Source organism: Garra rufa, chromosome 16 (assembly GCF_049309525.1).
Source record: "Garra rufa chromosome 16, GarRuf1.0, whole genome shotgun sequence".
Taxonomy (NCBI): domain Eukaryota; kingdom Metazoa; phylum Chordata; class Actinopteri; order Cypriniformes; family Cyprinidae; genus Garra; species Garra rufa.
Window position 1 is genome coordinate 17024895 of NC_133376.1, and position 27350 is coordinate 17052244.

At 37.3% G+C, this 27350-nt stretch overlaps 1 protein-coding gene across 2 annotated transcripts; it reads right to left on the reverse strand.

Annotated features, from left to right (window-relative positions):
• Window positions 1-5383: 5383 nt before the first annotated feature.
• On the reverse strand, window positions 5384-27215 carry cxxc5b (CXXC finger protein 5b). 2 transcript variants are annotated; one of them, XM_073820595.1, is made up of 3 exons: window positions 26984-27215; window positions 22108-23136; window positions 5384-8279 (listed from the first exon to the last, which is right to left on the reverse strand). In XM_073820595.1, exons 2-3 carry the CDS (start codon window positions 23041-23043, stop codon window positions 8238-8240), a joined length of 978 nt encoding a protein of 325 aa, XP_073676696.1. In that variant the 5' UTR covers window positions 23044-23136; window positions 26984-27215; the 3' UTR covers window positions 5384-8237. The 2 variants fall into 2 exon arrangements, with proteins under 2 accessions (XP_073676696.1, XP_073676695.1); XM_073820594.1 differs by having other exon boundaries at window positions 5384-8282.
• Window positions 27216-27350: the final 135 nt, after the last annotated feature.

Genomic DNA, 27350 nt, shown 5'->3' on the forward strand with positions numbered 1-27350 from the left:
GACTGATCTAGTTATGTTTCTATCGATTTGTCATGTCACATGTGTTAAAGTTAATACACACACACACATACACAAAAAAAAATCTGGACAAATGCCCCATAGGTCAGAGAGGAATATAATAGTATGTTGACATTTCATGTGCGATTTAATATTTTGTTTATGCAAACATGAAGATGTTGTCTTGTGTATTGCGTGTGTTTGACAAAGGAGTGAAAATATAGCGAAAAGGTCGCAGGAGATTCAGCTCGGCGTCAGCTGCACGGCTTGCGTGTTTGCGGCGTGGAAGGGGGGGGGGGGGGTGAATTAGATGGCTTCCTCTCCGAGAGAGACCTGACCGTGGCCAGCAGCGTTTCCCTGCCACCGTACGCAATTAAAGCCAGACACTGCCTGGACAAAGGGGGGGTTGAGGGGGACCGGCAATCTCGAGGAGAGGAAAAAGAAATCTTTCTTTCCGTCTGTGGTGATAGTCCTCTCCCGAGCCTCCGTTCTGGTAGATTGGCCTGTGAAAGCACTGTCACCATGTGAGGTTTCACTTCAAAATGATCTGTATTTTTGCAGATAGAGACAAAATTACATGTCCGTTTGAAAAGGCACAGTTTTCCAGTGAACTCACTCAAATGACGGCGTCAGCGTGTTTCTTTTTCTCTGAATTAGTGGTTGATTCTTCAAATTCATAAAACAGCTCTGTTTTCTGATTGGATGAGACACTGTAAATAGCCAAAATTACATTGTGTTCACGTCATTGTCGGAATTACCGTAATTACTGGAAAATGAGAACTTGGAGATTCTGCTGAGGGCTGTTTATGTCCTTAGACTCTAAATTATTTGTTACCAAGGCAACTAACGCCAACATGGATCCAAGTGCAACTTTGTTCCTGTTGTTTACAATAAAATAAGTGATCACTAAATTAAATTGACCTCTTAAAATGCTCTTGCGTACAATGAAAGTACACCAAGAAATACAGAATACAGTAGCATATCAAATAAATTACCCATAACCTTTTGAGGTTGCTGCCATTTTTGTTGTTGTTTCTCTAGGGAAACCTGTTCGGAAACAGTCACCATTTTTCCAAGGTTTGGTTGCAAGTAGTGTGATTTATTTTTAAAAGAAACAGGATATTCAACAAGAAAGAACGGAGTCAGACTGAGGCTATATGTTTACACTAGTGCATTTTCGTTTTAAAGGAACACTCCACTTTTTTTGGAAATAGGCTCATTCTCCAACTCCCCCCGAGTTAATAAGTTGAGTTTTACCGTTTTGAAATCCATTCAGCCGTTATCACGGCGATATCACTTTTATCATAGCTTAGCATAGATCATTGAATCCTATTAGACCAATAGCATCGCGTTCAAAAATGACAAACGAGTTTCGGTATTTGTCCTATTTAAAACTTGACTCTTCTGTAGTTATATCGTGTACTAAGACCGGCGGAAAATGTACAGATGCGATTTTCTAGGCCGATAAGATTAGGAACTACACTCCCATTCTAGCGTAATAGTCAAGGAAGTTTGCTGCCGTTATATGGACGCAGCAGTAGTGTACTTTTCATGCAATCCAGGTTTGTGTCCACTGTCAGGTTTACTTTCATTTTTGGGTTTATCTGACGACAAGACGCTGTTTGCTAGCCATTGTTAGTTTATGCTCACAGCAACTTCTGTCTAGTCTTGCACTGTAGAGTGTTTTCATGACGTGTCATCAGTCAGCCATATTCGAGGCACTGAACATAAACAATGCCACTGAACCGAACGGAACTTGTATATTTGGCTGATTATTGCCGCTGAAAATGGTCAATTATTGTCATGTTTTGGGCTGTACTAATCGGTCGTACTGGGAAAAACATTTGGAGTACTACAGACTGACAAAAGTTCAAAATCAAGGAGAAGAATACAAAAAACTGTCTGAGGAACAAAAGGCGTTTGTGGTTGGCCAAACTGAACCAGGATTTCCAGAGCAATAATCTTAACAACATCATTTCCAGTCAGGTATAGGTGAAATATTAGGCTAATATGTAAATTTATACAACTTGTACATATCTTTACCACCTATTAACTTTAGTTTGTCGAAATATTGTCATAATAGTCTTTGTTTATTTGATTTAGCAGCTTTCACATGTTTTTTCCATGGTTTAGACACCATAAATTAGCAGAACAACATATTTAGTAGTATATTAACCGTGCAATCCATGTTGTTGTTTACATCTGGGTAACTGACCAAACTGCAATGTAAGTGCAACCCGGTTTACGTTCTGCTAATTTATGCTGTTTAAACCACAGAAAAAAAAACATGTGGAAGCTGCTAAATCATGTAGAGAAGAACTTAGTATGCAGGAAAGGACGCAAAACTTTGACAAACTAAAGTTAGTATAGTAAAGATACGTACAAGTAGTATTAATTAAGATATTATCCTAATATTCCACCTATCTGACTAGAAATGATAAGAAAAAACACAAATGTTGTCAAGATTCTTGGAAATTCTAGGGGGGGTGTTCCATAAAACAAGTTTACCAAATAAGTCAGGCTTATTTCAGTTAGTCTGACTTATTTTGAGCCAAATCAAGTCACAATAAGTAACTAAAATAAGCCTGGCTTATTTGGTAAATTTGTTTTATGGAACACCCCTCTGGTTTGGTTTGGCCAACCACAAACGCCTTTTGTTCCTCAGACAGTTTTTTTGCACTCTTCTCCTTGATTTGTTTGAACTTTTGGCAGTCTATAGTACTCCAAATGTTTTTCCAGATCCGACCAATTAGTACAGCCCAAATCATGACAATAACTGACCATTTTCAACTGCAATAATCAGCCAGATATATGAGTTCCGTTCGATTCAGTGGCATTGTTTTTGTTCCATGCCGCCAATATTGCCAACTGATGATGTGTTGTGAAAACATTTTATTGTACATACTAGCATTACATTACTTGAACTTGGTATTTTTAAAGGTTTGCCATGTTTTAAGGCAATCATAAACAAAAGTAACCGTTCATTTTCAGGAAGAAGCAATCGTTCATTCATATTCAGAGAAAGACAGCACATGGTAAACATTCTTGATGTCCAAATATGTTATTTTTTCTTTCCAACTGAATTCCATTAATATCCAGATGCATAACAATTAAGAAAAAAAATTAAATAATTTTAAATACACTGTTTAATTACTGCTCTAATGCAAAAGGTTTTTTTTCCCCAAAATAGAAGCTTAGAGTAAATAATGACATAAGTCATTTATGTTTTAAATGGAATACAAATGTTAGCCTGTAACACAAAATCAGTCTTAAGTAGCATTTGTAGCAATAGCCAGAAATACATTGTATGGGTCAAAATCATAGATTTTTCTTTTATGCCAAAAATAATTAGGATTTCAGGTAAAGATCATGTCCCATTAAGATATTTTGTAAATGTTCTACCGTAAATATATCAAAACGTAATGTGAGATAATAATTCATTAGGCGATCTCAGTATTTCTATTTTTTTCACCCTGAGATTCCAGATTTTCAAATAGTTGTATCTTGACCAAATATTGTCATATCCTAACAAACCATCGATGGAAAGCTTATTTATTCAGCTTTCAGATGATGTATAAATCTCAATTTCGAACTGGTTTTGTGGTCCAGGGTCACATATTTCAAAGAAAAAATAAAATAAAAAAAATGGCCTGCTCTTGTCCTTTGCATTTTAAAGATTGTCCACAATAACTTTACCTCTGTTAAGGGGTAAAATTATGGATAGAATTTATTCAATCACAAGCCCGCTGCGATTATTTCGTGACTAAGATAAAGAGGACAGAGCAGTATAGGGAAGTGGGAGGATAGAGGAGATGAGAACCGGACACGTTGTGCTTTTCCGCCGTCTCCCAGCGGGAGTGTAATATCGTGGCTCCTGCGCGCTGACACGCGCACCTGGAAGTGCCGCTATGCTGCTCGCAGCACTGCACCAATTATAGCGCAACATCTCGCTCTGCCGTTACCATAGTAGCGCCGTGCTCCTGTTCCCCTGGAACGAATGAACCGTGGGGGAGCGAATATCTTATCAGCCATCGCCCTGGTTACCGCGCTCTCTCTCTACGCGCGCCCCGTCGCTTGAGTGAGAGGCCAGAGCAGGCGCCCTAGCTGCGAATGTGTGTGTGTGTGTGTGTGTGTGTGTGTGTGTGTGTGTGTGTTTTGGACAGAGCTGCAGACGTGAGCACAGAAGGGTCTGGGTGATGTTGATAAGACTGAAGGAGCCTTTGCAGCGTCCCTCAGCCGCTCTGTGATCGTGGGCCATCATTTCATACGTGCACACGCAGCCCAAATTGCATGCTAACGAATCTGATTTGCTCGGATATACAGATTCGACGTCGCATGTGGGGCAGGGCGCCGTTCAAATCGTTTCTGATGGCCGTGCACCTGGAGGAGAACAAAACACGCTCGGCCCCCTCTCTACGCAACCCCCACACACTGCGTTTGCTCTCTCCCCATGCGGCCCTCTGGCTCGCTCGCTCTCACCGGATTGATGGCCACGAGGAGTGAGACAGACAGACGCGGCCTGCAGAGAGAAAAAAAAGCTTTCACACTCTCATTCACTCCTACACTACGGACAAAAATATCACGCTCAGTTCACTGGTTTAACCCACCCACAACACAAACACACACACTCACTCACTCTCACACTGGCACGGTTCAGTCAGAGGAAAATTATGAGTGCTCATTGATTTCACCTCACATGACTTCCTCCGTCCATGACTTTCTTTGTGAACACAAACCAACAATTAAAACAAAATATCAAATAAAGGATTACTCCGCTTCCAAAATAAAAAAAAATCCTGATAATTTACTCACCCCCATGTCATCCAAGATGTTCATGTCTTTTTTTTTGAGGAATACATTACAGGATTTTTCTCCATATAGTGGACTTTAATGGTGCTCAACGGATTGAAGGTTGAAACTCATCTAATTTTCTCCTCCAGTGTGCAAGGAGGGTCAAACACTTACTACAAAAAGGTAAAACAGCAATGTAGGATGATTTTGAAGATGGAGGAGAAAATGAGAAGGGAGTTTTTCAACATACCTTTTTCTTGAACTGGAGTGCACAGAATACGCATGCGCATCGCAGAGCTAGACAAGACGAGAAGACCCTTATTCTTTGGCTGAGATCGTTTAGAGCCCTTTGAAGCTGCATTTTTAACCTTCAACCATTGAGCACCATTGAAGTCCACTATATGGAGAAAAATCATGGATTGTTTTCCTCGGAAAACGTAATTTCTTTGCAACTGAAGAAAGAAAGACATGAATATCTTGGATGACATGGGGGTGAGTAAATTAGGATATTTTTTTATTCTGGAAGTGGAGTAATCCTTTAACATCATGCAAATGCTATAGAATATTACACATTTTAACAATGACTATAGAAATGTTTGGTTTGCACCTTGGTTTATTAAATTGAGGACTGCCAAGACCTCAGAACGGTTGGCTTTGGACACATATACATGCATTCATTTACGCAGACCGATAATTTTGGCCCCATACGGCACGGGAATGGCGTGCTGTTGGATTTTGACTCGAAATCATTTTGGTACTGTGCATTTCACTCAATCTAGATCCGTTTTTTTTAACTGGGGTGAACCTGTTCAGTAGGATTTCAGCATGAAAAAGAAGAAAAAAACACCAAAATGACAATTACAGCTAAAAGAAATCCATCACTTATCCAACATGGTGTCCATGTTAAGTGGATGCCCTTAAGCACCTTTCACATGATTAGCTTCAAGGATTCGATGCATGTCTCGACACAATCGTCATGCACTTTGACGCTCAAATGAAAAGTGTTAGAGATAGCTTACAGAAGGGTGTTTACGTGGTTGCAAGGTAGAAAGAAGTCAGAGAACCGTTCACAATGAAAATGAAAGTGCTAACATGTGTGTGAGCTTAGAGGGGAAATCGCTTATCGACTACATTTATGAAACTTTTGTCGTACATGTCGCACAACAAATTGCTAATGTGACCCTGGACCACAAAACCAGTCATAATGATCAATTTTTTGAAATTGAGATTTATACATCATCTGAAAGCTTGTTAGGATGGGACAATATTTGGCTGAGATACAACTATTTAAAAGAAAATCTGGAATCTGAGGGTGCAAAAAAAATCGAAAAATTGAGAAAATAACTATAAAGTTGTCCAGATGAAGTTCTTAGCAGTGCATATTACTAATTAAATATTATTTTTTTATATATTTACGGTAGGAAAATGTACAAAATATCTTCATGGAACACAATTTTTACTAGGGATGCACTGAATATTCAACAACCGAAATTAGCAAAAAAAAAAAAAAAAAAAAAAAAAAAAACCTTTTTCGTGTTCAGCCGAAAAAGCAAAAAGACAGAGTAAATTATACCGAACAATGACGTGATGCAATCAAATAGAGGCTAATAAACTACAGAATGTTATGTTTTGTAATACATACACAAATTGTATTTATTTGACAGTGCTGCAGGAGCTCCATAGGCACAGGATTCAAAGTCCAAAGCGTGAGGAAAATCAACGCTGAAACAGCGTAATGAGAATCATTCATAAATCTGCTGCTGTCAACAAAAAGATGTACTGAGGTCTTATTGCGGGTTTTCCGCAAAATAAAAGTCAACATTCATAAATGTTAGTATTGTAATTTTACTGTTGATCTGTAAAATAAAATAAAAAAGACAAAAACAATGATAACAATAATTACAACAGCTCTATTAATACATGTATTATCACAAATACTGTTCAAATTGGGATCTGTAATATTTCCTGATGTTTTAAACTGCTCAGCAAGGCTGCATTTATTTGTACATTAAAAAACACATGCCTGATGTAGAAAGGGGGTCTTAAGAATTGCCTAACTTATTAATTGTAAGTTAAATTGTGCTTTGTTTGGTAGGCTATAATGTCCACAAGAATGTTAAAAATGTTCAGTGTTAAGTAAATATTTTTAAATTGTTGTTTTGTAATTGTTTTTTTTTTTCTCTGAAAAGCAAGACAAAACTGTAAAAAGTACATTTTAGCTGTTTAATTTATGCAGTGGTGAAAAACGTTGGCAAAATACATGGGGGAGGGGGGGGGGCACACATAAAAAAATTTTTTTGGTAATCGTTTCATTTTGTTCGGTTTCGATTTCGGCCAAGAATTGTCATTTTGGTGCATCCCTAATCTTTACTTAATATTCTAATGATTTGTGGCATAAAAGAAAAAATCATTTTGAACTTTAAACTTAAGACTGGTTTTGTGGTCCAGGGTCACAAATGGGGTTTAAGTTGAAATAGTTTGAACTTTGAGCATCAACAACAATTGTAGACAAAGCTTGCCGCTTCACACTGATGCAAATCATGTGAAAAGGACTTAAAGGAATACTGGAACTCAGGACTAGGGGTCATTCAGCAATAAAACATCCTGATCATAGAAATGTTATCAGAACACATCAATTTCCTGAATTTTGGAGGTCCTGGTCTGCTAAGGACTATGTCTTCCATCTGACCAATCCCATAAGGCTACAAGAGAAAAGGAGGTGGGTCCTACGCATAGCTGGTCTACAGAGTGTAGTTCCATCAGCTTTGCCTTCCCTCCAATCCCAGCAGGCCTCGGCATTTAAAAACAATCAACAAGAACGTCAAACCCAAAAGGACCTCTCAAGCAAGGGATGCTACATGAGAGCGTTTTTGACGGTCGTATGAAATATTGAGCGACTTGAAAACTGAATGACAAATCAAAAAAACAAACAAACAAAAACCTTAAAGTAAAAAGGCATTCGTAACATTGAGGCAGTCAGTAAGAACCACTGTGCTAAATTACAATAGTGCTCCTTAATTATCACAAGCTTTAAAACAGAGCCTTGGGATTACATTCTCTAAACGAAATTACGGCATTTCTCCACACATGGACAAACAAAACCACTAAACACAAATAAAAATGATTGTCCGTTTTCCATTTGGCGGCAAATAGTTCCAGAGCATCCAATAAAGGGCAAGATTCCGAAGTAGAACTCAGATGGTTCCGAAATGGAACGGAGGAAAAAAAAAAAGAAAAACGGAATGACATTCCGCCATTCACTGTTTATTTTTGGTTCAGGACATGTTCGTTCTCAAATAGTGCTTTCATTCCGCTCTTCATTTGTTTTTATTTGTTTGTTTGCACCCAGTGTTTACAAGCGCCACGGCTTTCCGATTGGGAGTGTCGTCGGCGTCCGTCGGGAGTCCTTCATTATGGGATGGAAGTCGTGGGGGGAGGGTCCAGCTACCCTACGGAAACCATCGGAAAGGAGCTCCGGTTGGCAGCATCACCTTCTTGGAAAGACAGGAAAAACAGAGGAAGGAAACAAGGAAAGAAAACAGCGTGAGTCATCGATAATGCGACATAAACACCAACAACGAAGCAGTAAGAAAATGGGAAATGTCTCATTGAACCGGACTCTCGACCCTCATCTCCAGGCCTTTTCCCTTTTTCCGCTTCGAATTCCTCTCTTTCTGCGGAGCCAGACTCGCTAAGACCGTAAAGGGCTGAAATACCGCAGTGGTGCAAATGGCAGATTTTTTCCCAGCCTGCTTTGGGACTGGGCAGGGGTAGTCTATGGCTGTGGGACTTTGGGAGAACGGAGACAACGGCAGCGTTTCCTGGGAAGACGTCCAGAACGAAAGAACGAAGGACCGAGGGAGAAAAAGAGGGAGGGGAGCGTTCCCTTCATCATGAAGTAACATGCACAGGCAATGATTTCACCTTACATGACCTAGTCCCTCTCTCTGTTTCCCAAACACACTCTCCCACTCTCTCATTACTCTCTGACAGGGCTTTGGCGTTTGTACGCGCGCGCACACGCATCCAGACCCCTTTTTCCCTCATCGACCCCATAGACAAGCCAACACAGATGGGCTGTCGGCCCATGCACATGGCCAATCAGACAGAGCGTGAGTGCACGGACAGACGCACACACACACAAACACTCACCAGATTAATTTCGAAGGTTATTTTTTAACCCATCATCCCCTCTGTCTCTACATCACATACAAACACATAAACACACAAATACTCAATAATAAAATATTCCCGAATGCAAATTGTGCTTTTATTATTACTGTTCTATTATTATTAATAATTATTATTAATAATAATAAAAATATTCAGAATACATATAATGCTTTTCTCATTACTGTTCTAATTTTTATTATTAATACTTATTGTTATTATTTATACAGTTACATTGTTATTGTAATTATTGTTTATTTCAGATCTTTGAGAAACAATAATTATTTTTGTATTATTATTATTAAATATTATTAACATTAAAATATTTAAAATACATATTATGCTTTAATCATTACTATTCTTATTGTTATTATTAGTTCTACTTTTGTTATTATTTATGCAGTTGCATTGTTATTGTAATTAATACTTATTCCAGATTTTTGACAATTTTATTATTGTTATTATTATTATTATTATTATTCAAATATTTAGAATGCATATTATGTTTTTATTATTACCGTTCTATATGTTAATATTAATACCACTTTTTGTTATTATTTATGCAATTATATTGTTATTGTAATAATTGTTTATTTCAGATTTTTGACAACAAAAAATATTATTAAATGCAGAATGCATATTATGCTTTTATTATTACTTTTCTAATTGTTACTTTTTCTAATATATATACAATTTTAGACCAATAACCAGTTTTAAAAAATGGTCAAAACATTTATAAGTCCATCTTTAATGAACATGCAGTAGACAAAACGTACAAGTAATTGGCACAATGCTAAAATGCTATGGTCGGTTACTAGGGTGTTGCTATGCAGTGCTTAAGACTTGCTAGTAATTTTTGGTAACATTTTATTTTACGTTGTCCTTCTTACACATTTTACATGTACTTACTATTATAATAACAATTAATTATGTATTATTACATGCAAGAAACCCTAAGCCAAACCCTAATCCTAACCCTAACCATATAGTAAATACATGTAGTAAGTATGTACTTACACTGTAACAAAGACACCTTAAAATAAAGTGCAACCTAATTTTCTAAGTGCTTTTTACTCTACTCAACAAGTCTTGATTTGATGTATCAGCTATGTCTATAGCACAAAATTCTGAGCAATAGTAACAGTGATATTTGCTTTTAGCAAACATCACAAAATAAATGCCCAAAGAGTAATGCATCTAAATGTAAGCTACTGATATATGTTGATATATTGTGTGTCGGCCTGTCTTTGGCTCTCTCACACATACACAGACACCGACACACGCTGTTCCCAAAATACTTCAGCCGCCCGGCTGTGAGACTGAGATTCCTCTACAAGAGGAAGGGGGCGGGGCCTGGCGGGCAATGTCTGAGGCCCCGCCCACTCGCTCTCCTTCTGCTTCCAGCAATATCAGGGACTTTCCGAGATACCGGCCACCACATGGACGCAGTGCGATGTGTCATCATGCAGTACACACACAAAAGTTGCAAGCAATGACATGCAAGGTAAGATCAATGGCCAGAAATCGAATGGGATTTGCACAAAACACACACGCCTAACCTGGCTCAAAACACATAAAAGGCCCTACATATGAAAACACATCTAGCCATCCCAAACACACACACACACACACACACACACACACACACACACACACACACACACACACACACACACACACACACACATCAAGAAGTCAATAGACCCCCACACCACTGACTGTGACCTGTCAATAACGGCTCTTTAAACTCTATAAGTCCTCTATGCCTTATTCAACCAGACCAACCCCACTGTCAATAAAAGCGAACAATAAACGCACACACGGAAATATATGCAAACGCACCATCAATATATGCCTAAAACATTTTTAAAACACAAAGAAACATTTATTCCAAAACATACACATAAAATCATGTATTGCATATCAGACATTTCTTGTTATTAGTGCAGCTTATGTTCATTTTTAGAACTAAAAAACTGATTCAACATTTAACGTTATTACGCCAACTACATTTGTTTCTATGAACTAGGCAAATGTTTTTATTCAAAGCGATTTATGCAAGGCACACATGATATTAGCTCATGCATTCCCTGGGAATCGAACCAATGGCCTTGTCATTGCTGGCGCCATGCTCTATTGTTAGAGCTACAAGAACTAAACAAGCTAGTGACCAACCAGTCAAGGAACTACACAGTCACTGAGCGTGTGAACAGGGTTTTAGGCAATAAATATACTCTACGCAAGTATGCAAATGCACCACAATTGCATTGTCCCAAAGCACTTGTGTGTTTGCAGCATCTTGCGCATGACACAGCATGCTGAAAATGTGGTGCTCAAATTAAAGCTTCACTGTGTAACTTTTGGCCCTCTAGCATTTGAAGCACAAACCTACTAACTTACAGAAGAACATTGTGTTGGTCATTATGTGAGTTGTGCTTCAGCCCCGCTATCTTGCACAGACAAATCTGATGGGTTTAGGAGCTCCACTGTGCCTGTGGTTACAGATGATCGCCTTGTCAGTGCTAAAATATAGACCTATATTTTCATATACAGGCAAAAAATATTGCCTATATCAGTGGTGTGCAGCGGTGTTCTGAAACGAGGAGGCAAAAGTCCTTATAAGTTTTTTTTTTTTAATCAAATGTAATATTTTAATTTTTACATTAACAATGTAATCAATATTCTATTTATTAAAGCCAAGTATCAATTTCATCAAGTTAGTGTTTTTAAGCATGTTACATTTATTAAAAAAAATAACTGAAGGCAGAAACGATTTAAACAATATGTTTTTACTTTTTAAAATTTTTTCGGGTCATCAGTCATCAAAGCTCGGCAAATATTGGTCACAGACACAGAGATTTACTTTAAATTTCACCAAGCAGATTACTCACTAAAAGCTCTCACAGATTGTGTTTTACGCTATTTTAAGTCTTGTTTTGAAACAAAGTGGTTATATCAATGTGTGTGAGATGTTCACTTACTTTTTTAGATTAGTCTTCCCATCAACGCCATTAAATAATTTACTCCGACTGACTTGCGAATGCGGAACACGCACAAACACAAGAGGCGGGATTTATCCCATGAAGCAATCACAGACGAACATAACCAGTCATATCCAATTAACCAATCAGCCATTCATTCTTAATTACCCCCCACCAAACCCACAGGTCTGTGAAAACTCAATGGGCTTAGGGGAGGCGAGAAAGACGCAGACTCATGTTACTTTACCTGCTGGTGTCTCTGTTTGACAATGTTTCTTTAGAAAAACAAGTGATTAATAGACTTTTTAATGGTAAAACAAAACCAGTCATAAGGGTCAATTTTTTTAAATTGAGATTTATACATCATCCGAAAGCTGAATAAACAAGCGTTCCATTAATGTATGGTTTGTTAGGATTTGGCCGAGATACAACTATTTGAAAATCTGGAACCTGATGGTGCAAAAAATCTAAATATTGAGAAAATTCCTTTTAAAGTTGTCCAAATGAAGTTCTTAGCAATGCATATTACTAATAAAAAATTAGGTTTTGATATATTTACAGTGGAAAATGTACAAAATATCTTCATGGAACATGATCTTAACCTAATATCCTAATAAAAAATAAAACAACGATAATTTTGACCCATACAATGTATTTTTGACTATTGCTACAAATATACCCACGCTACTTAAAGACTGGTTTTGTGGTTCAGAGTCACATATTTTGTAATACTGACATTGTTTTATTTTTGTTCAACAAATTTTTTCTCATCCAATATTTTGAGAAGACAATTCGTCCCTTGCCTCCTCGAAGGAAACGCTAAATATAGACAAAAAATATAGAAATATATGCAATTGTATACCAACAAACACTGTTTTGTAAACCTAGTCAGTCCACAGCAAATATAATGCTATCAGCGTTGCCAGGTCTGTGAAACATAGGTAGCCCTAAAACAGCTATTCAAAACTAGCCCAATATTTTTTTTTTATGGTTTTCACATCTGTGGGAAGATCATTTTAACAGCGTGAAAGTGTAAAAACCACAGACTTGGCAACACTGAATGCTATACATATATGTTGATTCGTGTTTTATTACTGATATTATTGTTTTCCCTTTCATCTTGCAAAATAATTTTGGTTTAAGATTCAAGTTGTTGTACTTTCAAGCTGCTTCCATTGCATAAAGTAGTAGCCTTAACTTCTTTTCTTTATTAATGGATATGATGTAAAAAAAAAAAAAAAAACAAGCATGGAAAAATGACAAAAGCATGTAGTTTCCTGGAAAATCAGTTTCAAAATCTGTTCTAAAATATACATTTTTATAGATGTATCATAGTGATTTAGGTCAGGACAAACAGTTTTAAGATGTAATCAATCATTGTTGATTTTTTTTTTATCCCACTCATGCTTTTTGGGAAAAAAAACAAAACAAAACATTCTGTGTGAATCACTTCTTAAAAGGGTAGTTCACCTTCAAATGAAAAACCAAACCTTTAAGAGCTTCATTCATCTCCGGAACACAAATTAAGATATTTTTGGATGAAATCCGAGACCCTGCATAGAGCAAAGGTACTGCAAAGTTCAAAGTGCAGAAAGGTAGTAAAGACATCGTTAAAATAGTCCATGTGACATCAGTGGTTCAACCGTAATGTTATGAAGCAACGTGAATACTTTTTGATGTGGGTGAGTAATTAATGAAAGAATGTTCATTTTTGGGTGAACTATCCCTTTACGAATGACATATTTCCTAACCAACATTAAATTGCCTAGTGAGATTATCTAGTTAGTTGACCTGAAAGCCAAAAGTCACTTAAGTGTTATGCTAATGCTCTGTTGTGCCCCTTGTGGCAACATATTTGTTTTATTTGTGTTTGCATTCACATACTTGCATCAAGTATATTTTGGGCCTTAGACTTCATACAGACACATAAACACAAACACACACAAACTGAGCCCTCTAAGATTCTAGCACACATCAACACCTCAATCTCTACCTCCTCACTGCTGCAATTCTCAACAAACCAGGCTGGTCAGTGGTCAATACACACACGTAAACACAACCCCTCTCACACACACGCAGTTCATAATGACTTTCACCGGGGCTGTGTTTGCCTCTTCCTGCAACGCTATACACACAAAACAGAAACACATATGCGGTTCAGGGCCTCTGGGGGAAGAGAAAGAGAGGGGTTCTGGGACACATTGACACCTGGCGCTCCAGATGACAGACGCAAAGGCCAGATGGACCGTATGAGGCTGCCACACGCACACAGAGACACACACATGCACATGCGTGTACGTGAACATGCATGAAAACAAACTTACCTGTGTGAATACACACAGATGCATTCGCAAATGATTACCTGTCCCTGTTATTTTTATTAGGGGTCGACCGATATGTGTTTTTCAGGTTTTTCAAGTAGACCGATAACTGATATTTTGAACTACATGTCTGGTGTAAAAATAAAAATAAATTTCAAAATTAAGAATAACGAGGGCTCTGACAAAAACTTTATTTTAATGCTTTTAAATTATTTTCTTGGCAAATCGGTTTGGAAAATTAGCGATACCGATAACCATAAAATTGCTTAACATTGGCGCTGAATCCATTGACCACTACCTTTATTTTTTGGCAACTTTCTGCAGAAAAATCTAGTAATTTCAATAGGAATCCATGCAGTTTGGGGTTCTATGATAGATTTCACAGTGTTGGCCAACAGAAAGCTGTTTGATTAGAAAGTGACTATTGACTTTTTGGACTGCAAAATATGATCCTTAATGCAACAAAATCAGAAGCTATTTAGTATTTAGCATACAGATATATGGAGCTGGATTTTGAGCCAATGAGATTTCTCTTGTGGGCGGAGCCATTCAGGGCAATCAACCAAGGTGTTTGGAATAGCACTCTCTTGTTGAAGTATATAGTATGTATACTATAAACACTATGCACATTTTCCAATACTACATTTGCCAGACCTATTTCAGTGAGGAGTACTGTTTCCCACAATGCAATGCATTAGACCTTCTATTTCAAGTGTGATGGATGATTTTTATGTAATTTTTACATAAATTTAATTAAAAAGGTAAAATTACCATTTTATTTCCAGCCATATGCAATGTGATGTGAGTTTAGCTCACTATTGTTTGAACCATTTATTGTTGAATAATGTCTACAGTTTTACTTACACTTTTAATAAGTTATTTTAATATTTAATAAGTAATATGCTAGGTTAACATTTCTAAACGTATACATGATATATAACAAATAGAAGGAGTGGTATGCTAGTATGCTATTTCTAAAGTCAGCTTTATAAATGGCTTTGGTGTTTTCAAATCCCAAGTTCTCCTGGGAAATTCATAATTAAAATATCAAGTGCATTCAAATCATTTTAACTTTTTTTAAACTAATTTTAGCATTTTTGTTGTTGTTTATTATATAAAAGTAAAAAAAAAATTAATTAAAATTATATATATAAATATATAATTATAATTACTTGATATAATTTGAAAGGATAAAATAAAAAAATATAAAATTAATAAAAGTATACAAATTATTATAAACTTATTATTATACATGCAACTTAGTTTTATTGTAAATACTTTATTAATAATTTCTTTATTTTAACTAGGGCTGCAAACGATTAATCGCATTCAAAATAAAAGTTTATGTTTACATACTATGTGTGTAGTGTGTATATTTATTATGTATATATAAATACACACACACACACACACACACACACACACACACACACACACACACACACACACACACACACGCACATACACTTGTATATAATGTATATTAATATAAATAATATAAATTATATACAAGTGTAATATATATATATACATATGTGTGTGTGTGTGTGTGTGTGTGTGTATTTAAATATACATAATAAATAAACACAGTACACACACATATAGTATGTATAGTATTATTATTGAATGCGTTTAATCACGATTAATAATTTTGCAGCCCTAATTTTATCTAATTTACCATTAATAAGCATCCATTGCATCAGACATGTTTTCTCACTGACATGCCCCAACTCAGAAACTCTTGGTTTTCCTCTTGTAATTACAACTTTGTGGTGATGTTCATGTTCGTTGAACTCGTAATTGCGATCTTTCTGACATGACTTGAAAGCACCATATGCTATCCACCTTATTTTTCAACGCGGAAGCAAGCATATGGGTGGACTTCCGATTCAATAGCCGCTATAGGAAAATAATAACGTTTAATAACAAAAAAAGTAAAAAATCACTATAAACCAGTGTGTTCATAATTAGTATATTGCATTAAAATTATACGGTAAAACACGCCAATTTGCAACGTCAAGCAGCAAACAAGCTGTTATGTACAGCAAAAAACAGCTGGATGCGGATGAGTCTGGAAGCCAGACCCATAAAATTTATGGCAAAAATAAGGTGGATAGTCCTTGTGTGTCTTGATGTGTTGGATAGCCTTGCCCACAGTGAAATCTCATTGGTTCAAAATCCCACATTCAGTACTTTCTGTAAAGACAACACTTAATGATGGAAACTTGAGCATTGCACCTGGTTGGAACATGGTGTTATTTCAACATTTTATATTTATCACATTCATTCAGATTCATTAAATCTGATAGCTGATATTCTGAATCATCTCATCATAGCGGACCGTGAAGGGGAACCTTACCTGTGCAACATCATTTCCATGCGAAAAAGAATAAGCAGCTAACTAGACCAATCTCACCATGACACCAATCTTGCAAAGTTAGACTTTAACTAGCTTACATCAGCACAGACTCAGAGCTAATATTCCCACACCTGAACCTGCCTGTAAACAAGGCAGAAACATCTCAAGTTACGCTGCCTGAGAGATGGGAAACTACATTCAGCTTGCCATTTGTCAGGATGAGTAATGTTCATACGCTAACATTTATGAAAAACAAGCAGCATTAATTTCTGTGTAGACTGTTTGTAAAAGCTAGGGCTTGTCAATCAATTAAACAATCTAGTTGAATTAATTAAAAAATGTAGATTAATTATACTATATCAAACAAAATAGATTTAAGATTCATGTACAGAGTTACATAATATGTGCCCCTGGACCAGGGGTAGCACAGGTATATTTGTAGCAATAGCCAACAATACATTGCATTTATCATTGTATGTATCAAAATTATACATTTTTCTTTAATGCCAAAAATCATTAGGATATTAAATAAACATCATGTTTCATGGGGATATTTGGTAAATTTCCTACCGTAAATATATCAAAACTTTTTTTTTAATATGCATTGCTAAGAACTTAAATAAAAAGAACAAAAATTTACAGATAATATACTCATGCCCTTGTCATCCAAGATGTTCATGTCTTTCTTTCTTCAGTCGTAAAGAAATTATGTTTTTTGAGAAAAAACATTTTAGGATTTCTCTCCATATAATGGATTTCTATGGTGCCCGCGAGTTTGAACTTCCAAAATGCAGTTTAAATTCAAAGGGCTCTAAACGATCCCAGCCAAGGAAGAAGGTAGGGTTGTGCCGATAGACGATAGTATCGTGTATCGACGATAGTCAAAGATATCGCCTGTTGCTGATGCCTTTGACGATAGTAAGACGATTATTATTATTATTATACGTCAAAAAGGCACCTAACTTTAGCGATGCAGCGCGGAGAGTCGGTTCTAGGATGCCTCAGAAACTTGCCGCGGTATAAACGTGCAGTGAAAATGGGTAAGAGATTTATTCATCATACAGTGTACATAGATTAAGTGTAGACAGTCATTAGGATAACAGAGGTAGTAAAATGTGGTTTAGGCTGAATTAAAGCCCCACTAAGTAACTTTTTTTACCTTAAAATAATGTTTCCGAACTCATGTCAGTGGTTCATCAACTCATAACAGGGTGAAACGGCACTTTCGTATTCACTTTGCGACCCTCTATCAGCCATAACAGCACTATGTAAGTTTGGGTCGTCGGGTCGCGGTTTTGTAGTTCAAATGATACTACAAATGCGACTTGCTTCACGGCAGGCTTCACTAAAGGTTTTCATACTTTTATAATGTCATACAACATACTCTACCTTGTCACTGGACATCGTTATTTCCAAAGCCGGTCCTGGATAGCCTTTCAAACAAATAACGTGCATGTGACACGACGGTAGGCTAAATTATTTACGACAGCGGTAATGGACAATTCCGCTTCTAACCTGTAGAGGGAGCATTGAGGGAAAAGTTACTTAGTGGGGCTTTAAATACGATATATGAGAATCCGTCTGTATATAGTAAACATAAACATTCACCTCAGTAACATCTATATGCGTTAACTAGAATTATGATGCGATAAAATGGCGCTAAACATATGCACGTGAATTACACGGGCACCGTTTCTCCACAATCAATATGAACTGAACTACAACATGAACTGATGACAAAGATCAGACATACAGCGGTAACATTATTACAATATGACGGGTACAGAAAGATACATTCATTTGCATTCACGCACGCACATTTACCGCTCCCTGAAGACAGCAGAGAATGAAACCGAAAGTAAACTTAAACCTATCCAACAGAACTACCGTCAGCGCTCTCTACACGCACAACTTAGTCACATGCACTACCCTTACAAAACGAATAAGGAATTTATTACATATTGACATATTTACATATCATTAAATAAATTAGCATGATAGTATTGTGTATCGGCGATCTCACAGGCTGACGATAGGACGATATGAAAATTGTGCATATCGCCCAACACTAGAAGAAGGGTCTTATCTAGTGAAGCGATCGGTTAATTTCTACAAAAATTACAATTTAATATACTTTTTTTAACCTCAAACGCTTGTCTTGTCTAGCTCTGCGACAAACTGTGTATTCCAGTTCAAGACAGTTAGGGTATGTCGAAAAACTCCTATCTCATTTTCTCTTCCAACTTAAAAATCGCCCTACATCGCTGTTTTACCTTTTTTGTAAAGGTTGTTTGACCCTCCTTGCACGTTCACTTTGTAAACACTGGGTTGGTACTTCTGCAGTGATGTAAGACGATTTTGAATTTGGAGAGGAAAATGAGATGGGAGTTTTTCGACATACCCTAACTGTATTGAGCTGGAATGCACAGAGTTCAAGCAGAGCTAGACAAGATGAGCATTGTACATTTATGGGATCAGGGATCATTTAGAGCCCTTTGAAGCTGCATTTGAACTGCATTTTGGAATTTCAAACTCATGGGCACCATTGAAGTCCATTATATGGAGACAAATCCTGAAATGTTTCCCTTAAAAAACATTATTTATGACTGAAGAAAGAAAGACAAGAACATCTTGGATGACAAGGGGGTGAGTAAATTATCTGTATTTTTTTTTTGTTTGGAAAGTGCACTTCTCCTTTAATTTGGACAAGTTTAAAGGCCATTTTCTCAATATTTAGATTTTTTTGCACCCTCAGATTCCAGATTTTTAAATAGTTGTATCCCAGCCAAATATTGCCCTATCCTAACAAACCATACATCAGTGGAAAGTGGATGGATGTATAAAGAAAAAAAAAATTTGACCCTTATGACTGGTTTTGTGGTTCAGGGTCACATGTTATTTATATTGTTGCTCTATATGCACAAGCATGAGATGGACTTGCATGAAAAGTCTCTGTAATTCTTACCAAAGCTGGATTTGTTTGAACAAAAATACAATAAAAATAGCAAAATATTAGTACAATTTAAAACAGCTGTTTCTACCATAATATGTTTTAAAATGTAATTTATTTCTGCGATGGCAAAGCTGAATTTTCAGCATCATTACCCCAGTCTTCAGTGTCACATGATCCTTCAGAATTTAATGTTCAAGAAACATTTTTTATTATCATCAATGTTGAAAACAGCTGTGCTACTTAATATTTTTTTTTTTTCTGGAAAAAAACAGCATTTATTTAAATGGGAAAATTAGAAAAGTCTTTACTGTCAGTTTTGATCAATTTAATGCATTCGTGCAAAATAAAACCATTAATTTCTTTAAAAAAAACAAAAACAAACGTAGTGTAAATTGCTCGGAGTATAGCAAATGCTTTCTTACAGAATTTACATGAGTCAGGGGTCATAATTTTACTGCATTAATAATTTTAAGCTTTTTAAACAAATGCTTCCTTCTGGCATACGTTATAGTATGCCTAAACTTAAAAGAAATCGGTACAGACATTCTTTTATTCACACAACTGTACGGCTTTTAAATTTGTAGGATGTTAGAATGCTGTGTTGTTTATTCATATTTTGTTTGTGTGTTTTGTATGATGTTTACAAATTTTATGCAGCACCAATAATCACCCATTGGGCTTACCATAAATCTTAAACCTTGAACCTAAACTAATAACTAAAAAATCCATAGTAAAATTCATATTATAAAAAGGGGAAATCCAGTCCTTGATTCTGATTGGTTGAGCCGCATTATAAGTTTTTGTAAATTACACTACAAACCAACACCTTTGTTTACGCTTTATTTATTGGGACCACAACTGCTTCTGAGGAACTACATTGTTTGGTGGAAGAATACTCTTTTTATTTATATCATTACACTTTGTTTGCTCGGTTTTATTTTGTGAAACCTTACTACTTATATGGAATAACCATTTTTTTTTTAAAAAGCAATAAGCCCCATGAAGCCATGGATTACAGTGAATTTATAACAGCTAAGGGGGTTTTAGGCACTCTGCTTCGCATTGTGCCTAAATTCACTGTAAACCACGGCTTCTTGGGGCTTACTGCTTTATTATAAAACGGATAGTTCCGGGCCTTGATTCTGATTGGTTGAGCCGCATTCTAAGCTGTTGTAAATTACACTACAAACCCACACCTTTGTTTACGTTTGTGTGTTGCTCGGCAACCACTTTGTTGGAACCACAACTGCTCCTGAGGAACTATATTGTTTGGTGGAAGAATACTGTTTTTATTTATATTACACTTTATTTGCTCTGTTTTATTTTGTGAAACCTTACTATGTATATGGAATAACCATTTTATAAAAGCAATAATCCCCATGAAGCCATGGATTACAGTGAATTTATAACAGCTAAGGGGGTTTTAGGTACTCCGCTTCGCATTGTGCCTAAATTCACTGTAAACCACGGCTTCTTGGGGCTTACTGCTTTATTATAAAACGGATAATTCCAGGCCTTGATTCTGATTGATTTAGCCGTGTTCTAAACTGTTGTAAATTACACTACAAACCCACACCTTTGTTTACGTTTGTGTGTTGCTCGGCAACCACTTTGTTGGAACCACAACTGCTTCTGAGAAACTATATTGTTTGGTGGAAGAATACTGTTTTTATTTATATTATTACACTTTATTTGCTCTGTTTTATTTTGTGAAACCTTACTACGTATATGGAATAACCATTTTATAAAAGCAATAAACCCCATGAAGCCATGGATTACAGTGAATTTATAACACTCCGCTTCACATTGTGCTTAAATTCAGCGTAAACCACGGCTTATTGCTTTATTATAAAACAGATAGTTCCGGGCCTTGATTCTGATTGGTTGAGCCGCATTATAAGCTGTTGTAAATTACTCTACAAACATACACCTTTGTTTACGTCTGTGTGAGGATCAGCAACCACTCTGTTGAAACTACAACCGTTTCTAAGGAACTACATTGGTGGGCGAAAGAATAATGTTTTTATTAATATCATGACACTTTATTAGCGATAACCGTTTTATAAAAGCAATAAACCCTGTGAAGCCGTGGTTTACGGTAAATTTATAACAGCTAAGAGGATTTTAAACAACGGCCCTTAGCTGTTATAAAATCACTGTAAACCATGGCTTCACTGGGCTTATTGCTTTAATTTCCCATTAATCCATTATGTAAATGACTGCGCTGAACTGAAATCAAGTCATTTACACAAATTGTTAACACAGAAATATGTTTTGCTAGTATTTCACAACTTTTATGTTTGACCTTTTGTTGCTTTTATCCACGGGGATACTTGAGCAAACAGGAAACGATAAGGAGATGAGGGGAGATAATCCAGAAATTATTCAAACTTGCAACACCTGCATGAGCATCAGAGCTCAACATGTCAGAAGTCCGGCCTACTGATTTAACACATGCAGATGATGCTAGTTTGTGTCCGGCTAGCATTAAATGATAATGTTTATGAATTTACTGTGCATTGCTCACCATCTTACCTCCAGCCCGCCAGCAGGTTTCTTTTTGAGCTCTTCGCACTTGCGGAACTTGCAGATCTGATGGCCGGTTTTGCGGTTGCGGCAACTGCTGCACTGTTCGCAGTTAATCCTGCGCCGACAAGGTGGACACAGCCCGCAACGTTTCCGCTTTTTCTTGCCGTTGGCGCTGATGGCAGACGAAATCTCGCTCTGCGTCTGCTGGTGTTCCGACGCGCCCGTCACGTGAGAGAGTGCCCCGTCGGCGAGGAACACTCCCGCTGGCGTCATTATGAACAACCCAGGGTGATACGGAAAACTCCCGCCCACTCCACCATTGCCAAGTAACGGGAAGTCCATCACACTGCCCAGCGAATCAGAGGCCGAGACTGTCTCCATGTCCCCGCCCACACTGACATTAGATGGGTCGCTGACGGGAAGCAGCATTCCTGCCCGTCGCAAGAGCTCAGCAGCCTGTGCAAGATGCAGGCCACTCGGAGAGTCCAGAAGACCGGACATTAACGCGCCCCGGTCCAGTTTGGCATACCCGACTTGTGACCTGTGCTGGCTGGCAGTAGGGTGAGTTTTAACGCCCGCCGCCACCATTGAGCTCTGGGCGAGTCTGTTAGCGTTTGCGACACTGGCCACAGCGGCGGCCGAGCAGGTCGCGATGTACTGCGAGAGAGCTCGCGAGCGCTTCAGGCTTTTGCTGAGGGGGGCGCTGATGATGCCGCTGCGGTTTCTCCTTTCCACCACCGGGGATGAGTCTTCGTCCCCGCAGCAGCTGTCCTGCGCCTCCTCATCTTCGATGGCTCGACTTCCCTCCATGGACCCTCCGCTGGCAGACATGGGCCACGGCGTGAGGGGGAGGGAAAGGGGGAGATGAGGGAGCTTAGGATGAACAGGGGATAGAGTTGCAACGTTCCTATGAAGACCGGAGCCAAGACGAGATTGACGCATACACAGCTGGAGAATCAGACCACTGGAGCGGCGGTCCACACTAGTAGAGCCTCAAGAACATCTCACGGATCCGTACACTAAGGCCTGAGAATCCTAAAAAGGGAAGATAGTACACAGAGAGGTTAAAGCCAGCATGGTTTGATTGAATGCATGGTACATGTAGAGAGGAATAATTCAGATTTTTCATATGCTCACCAAGGATTTATTTGATCAAAATAGAGCAGTGAAAACACTGAAATATTATTTAAATTTAAAATAACTGTTTTCTATTTTAATATATTTAAAAATTGTATTTATTTCTGTGATTCAAAACTCTGTGTCAAATTATCCTTCAGAAATGATTCTCATTTGGTTATCAATTATTATTTCTGCTAAATTGTTTTTAACGTGTCTTAATATTATCAATGTCAGAAACAACATTTTTCTGAAATTTACTTGAAATAGAAATATTCGTCTTTTTTATCCAATGTAATGTACAACAAACTTTTGAACTGTAGTGTATTACAGTGTTCACAAAATATTAGTTTTCAACATTGATAATAAGAAATGTTTCTTGGTCACAAAATAAGCATATTAAAATGATTTCTGAAAGATTATGTGACACTGAAGACTGGAGTAATAATTTAACTTTGCCATCACAGAATAAATTACATTTTAAAATATACTAAAATAAAAAACAGTTCTTTTGAATTGTAATAATATTTCTCAATATTACTTACAAATAAATAATACAGTATGTACTGTATTTTTGATCAAATAAATGCAGCTTTTCTTAAAAAAAAAGTAGTAAAAAAATAAATTATCCTTAACAATAATAATTCAGATTTTTCATATGCTCTCCAAGCAGTTATTTGGTCAAAATAGAGTAATGAAAACACTGAAATTTAATTTAGATTTAAAATAACTGTTTTCTATTTTAATACATTTTAAAATACTGTGATGCAAAGCTGAAATTTCAGCTCTCAGTGTCACATGATCCTTCAGAAATGATTCTGATTTAATGCTCAATTATTATTTTTGCTAAATTATTATTAATAGGTCTTAATATTATAAACATAATGACCACAACTTTTGAATGGTAGTGTATTACAGTTTCAACAAAAAATATTAAGCAGCAACTTTTTTCAACATTAATAATACGAAGAAATATTTCTTGGTCATCAAATCAGCATATTAGAATAATTTCTGAAAGAACATGACACTAAAGACTGGAGTAATGATGCTGAAAATTCAACTTTGCCATCACAGAATATATAATATTTTAAAATACACAAAAATATAAAATAAAAATGTAATCGTAATAATATTTCTAAATTTTTACTGTATTATTGATCAAATAAATGCAGCTGAGCATAGGAGACTGCTTTTTTTAAAAAAAAAACAAAGATTATTTCAAACTTTTGATCAGTAGTCTATATGCAAACCCAAAGTGCATGGAAAACACATTATGTCAGCCAACTGCAAAATGAATCATCCTTAACTGCTAAAAACCATTTCAACGAATCTAATTCTTCCAAAATAATCATACCTATAAACATACCCCATTTTATTTATTTATCATTTTGCCCTGCTGAAACAGCCACAAGTTCACTGTGACAAATTATCCACAGCTCACCGTGGCCTCATCTGACCTATTTTGATTCCTTAGCCAACATTTATGTATTATACATAATATCTGTCCTAGATATCTGTTTTAGTGACAATTACACTTTGTTCGGTGTCCTTCCAAGGAACTGAAACTGTCTGTGAGACTCATGAGGGGGAAAAAAAAGATTTTGTGTGGATATTGAATTGGACGGTTTGAGTCTGTTAAATTGTTATATTTCATAACCTTTACGTGCGAAAGCCCGTTTCTTGTGACAGCAATTCCCCTTCAGTGAGAGACGTCTATCAGGGTCCACAGGCGGTCTGTTCTATCACGAAACCGGAATCGTGAGCTCAAGCGCAAAGCCCCTGGGGTGAGCCGACAGTGAAATCAGGATGTCTAGGTGCAAGCTCAGCCGCACTGACGCACGTACACACGCTCGTCAACGACTTAACATTTCAATTAACTGCCAAGCCTCAGTAAATGATGCTATTGGTAATAATTAAAGAGAAAAAATTAGTTTGGGTTGTGAGTGACTGCCAATGAAGATGAGGTAATTGGCCATCCATTCATACAAACATGCATGAATGAAAGAATAAATAAATAATGCATGTAAGGGAAAGTGGGGCTAGTTGTCACAGGGAAGCTGTCTCAGTAATTAGTCTTCCAATATCTAGCTCACAATTAATATTCCTCATATAAATCAGGTTGGGGTAAATTGTCACATGTTTTAAATGGCATTTCACAAATGTTTCACTGTGTGACTTCTGTTATTTAACAGGAAATTCCATTGTGACAACTTACCCCATAGTGTGACAACATGCCCCACTATGGAAGCATGCCTTCACAATAGGTCAACATGTGATAAATGAACTTTTTTTAATCAGATAACAACATAGAAAGCATAGCTTTATTCTAATAAACATTATAAAGTTTGTGTCTATTAAAAAATAAACCTACAGTGTCAACTGTGACAACTAGCCCCGGTCATTCCTTCATATATAATCTACAAAAAAATAAACTAATTGGTGAATACTATTGTGTTAAGATTGATTCAGTCATATTAAATAATACATCTAACCTGATTAAAACCATATGAAGCACACTTTTACTGTAAGTTACCTGCCAAAATGTTTGCGCTCTGTCCGTTAGCAAAACACATGACCATATCAATTACGATTACATCACATCTACATCAAAGAGTCATGATGGGAATAAAAACTTCCTCGAGGACAGGTAGCCCTCGTCTGCAGGTAAAGCAGGACAAAAGCTGCATCTGCTGAGGGTTTGAGTAAATTATTGACCTGGCTTCCAGATAAATAAGTTCCTAGCAACAGTTCGAATGCCCATTCAGCAATTGCCTCGTGTCAAATGCATGTCAAACATATGAGGCTCACATGCACATGGAAATTGCTGTGTGTCCAGTATTGCGGCGAGCCAGAGGGACAATAGCGCGACGTAGAGAGATCTGGACATCACCAGGGAACAATAGCCAAACCTGCACAAATAGCCCAACTGTGGCTAAACGAGATGACCTGCTTATCAAGATCTACATGTTCTGTCAAACAATCACCTCAATGAAACCCTTCTCAGACCAACCCCAAACAGAGACCTAGATGCTGCATATATTGTCGTTAGATTATTTAAATAATTAAAATGCAAATCCGCACGGCACACAAAAAGTTTGCTTGTAACTCATAATGGATTAATAATAAACAGCACATACAACTTATATGCGTTCATACTTACCTCTCTCCAGGAGGAATTCTGAATAATTCAGACATTCCCTCTCGCTAAATCCTGCATATTTGAATCCGGACAGCCAATAAAAAGAGAAAATGTCACGATAGTATGTTTACGGTGAGCACGACACAGCCAAACAACAAACAAATACCCGTAAATGCAACTATTCCGTGCGCCTATTTGGTTACGCGTGGCAAAGTTGCACCAATGCATCTAATGCATATGAGCGAATTGTCAAGCAGATGTAACGGCGATCATTTAGAAAGTAAAACAAAATCCCTTTTGTCTCATCTCGACCGATGTGTCTATGGTGACAGCGCGCGGTATGCGCCAACACGTCGCGTTGGTTAAGCACAGTCCCTTGTTATTTCACTGCCAACTTATTCGTCTTGGCTGGCTGTCATTGTAACTTTGAACAGTCCTCAACAAAGTCTCATTGCCCTCTCTTTGATAAACACGGGGTATCTGCATATTCGCAAACACAGGCGTCTTTTCATTCGCACCGCGTTCCGACTGTCCGAGCGGTCCGGTGCTCTCAAGCGCTGCGGAGATTTATATAAAAGAGAGAGAGGGAATAAAAGCTAAAAGAGCCAAATGAAAGCAAATGCTCACCCAGACGGAATTATTCTCGCGGTTTCCTTCAATAAAGCCCAAACACCGGCAGATACACGCAGAACGCACTTTGTCCGAGTGCGCTCCTCCAGCCTCTCGCGTCTCTCTATCCCACCTCCACATCCTCGCGCCCGGAGAAGAACATGCAAACACATTTCATAGATTTTTGGAGCTTCACACAAAAACCGAAGTGGACTTTCCGTCGGGGAAAAAATAAATAAACCTTAAAGAGGTGTGGATGAGAGCGAGGGCTGTCTGCGGTGTCTGTCTCTCTGTGCATATGAGAGTGGAATAATGAATGAAGTATAGTTTTGAGAGGGCTGGACACTCAGCCCATTGTTGACTCCATTCTTAATGGCTGTTGGCT

What these genes read in the sequence shown, in the direction of transcription:
- cxxc5b (XM_073820594.1), bottom strand. Translation starts at nt 23,043, where the DNA reads ATGCGTCAATCTCGTCTTGGCTCCGGTCTTCATAGGAACGTTGCAACT. An exon ending in AACCTGCTGGCGGGCTGGAG is followed by an intron (nt 8,283 to 22,107) that starts GTAAGATGGTGA and finishes TGTCTTTCCAAG; the next exon opens with AAGGTGATGCTGCCAACCGG.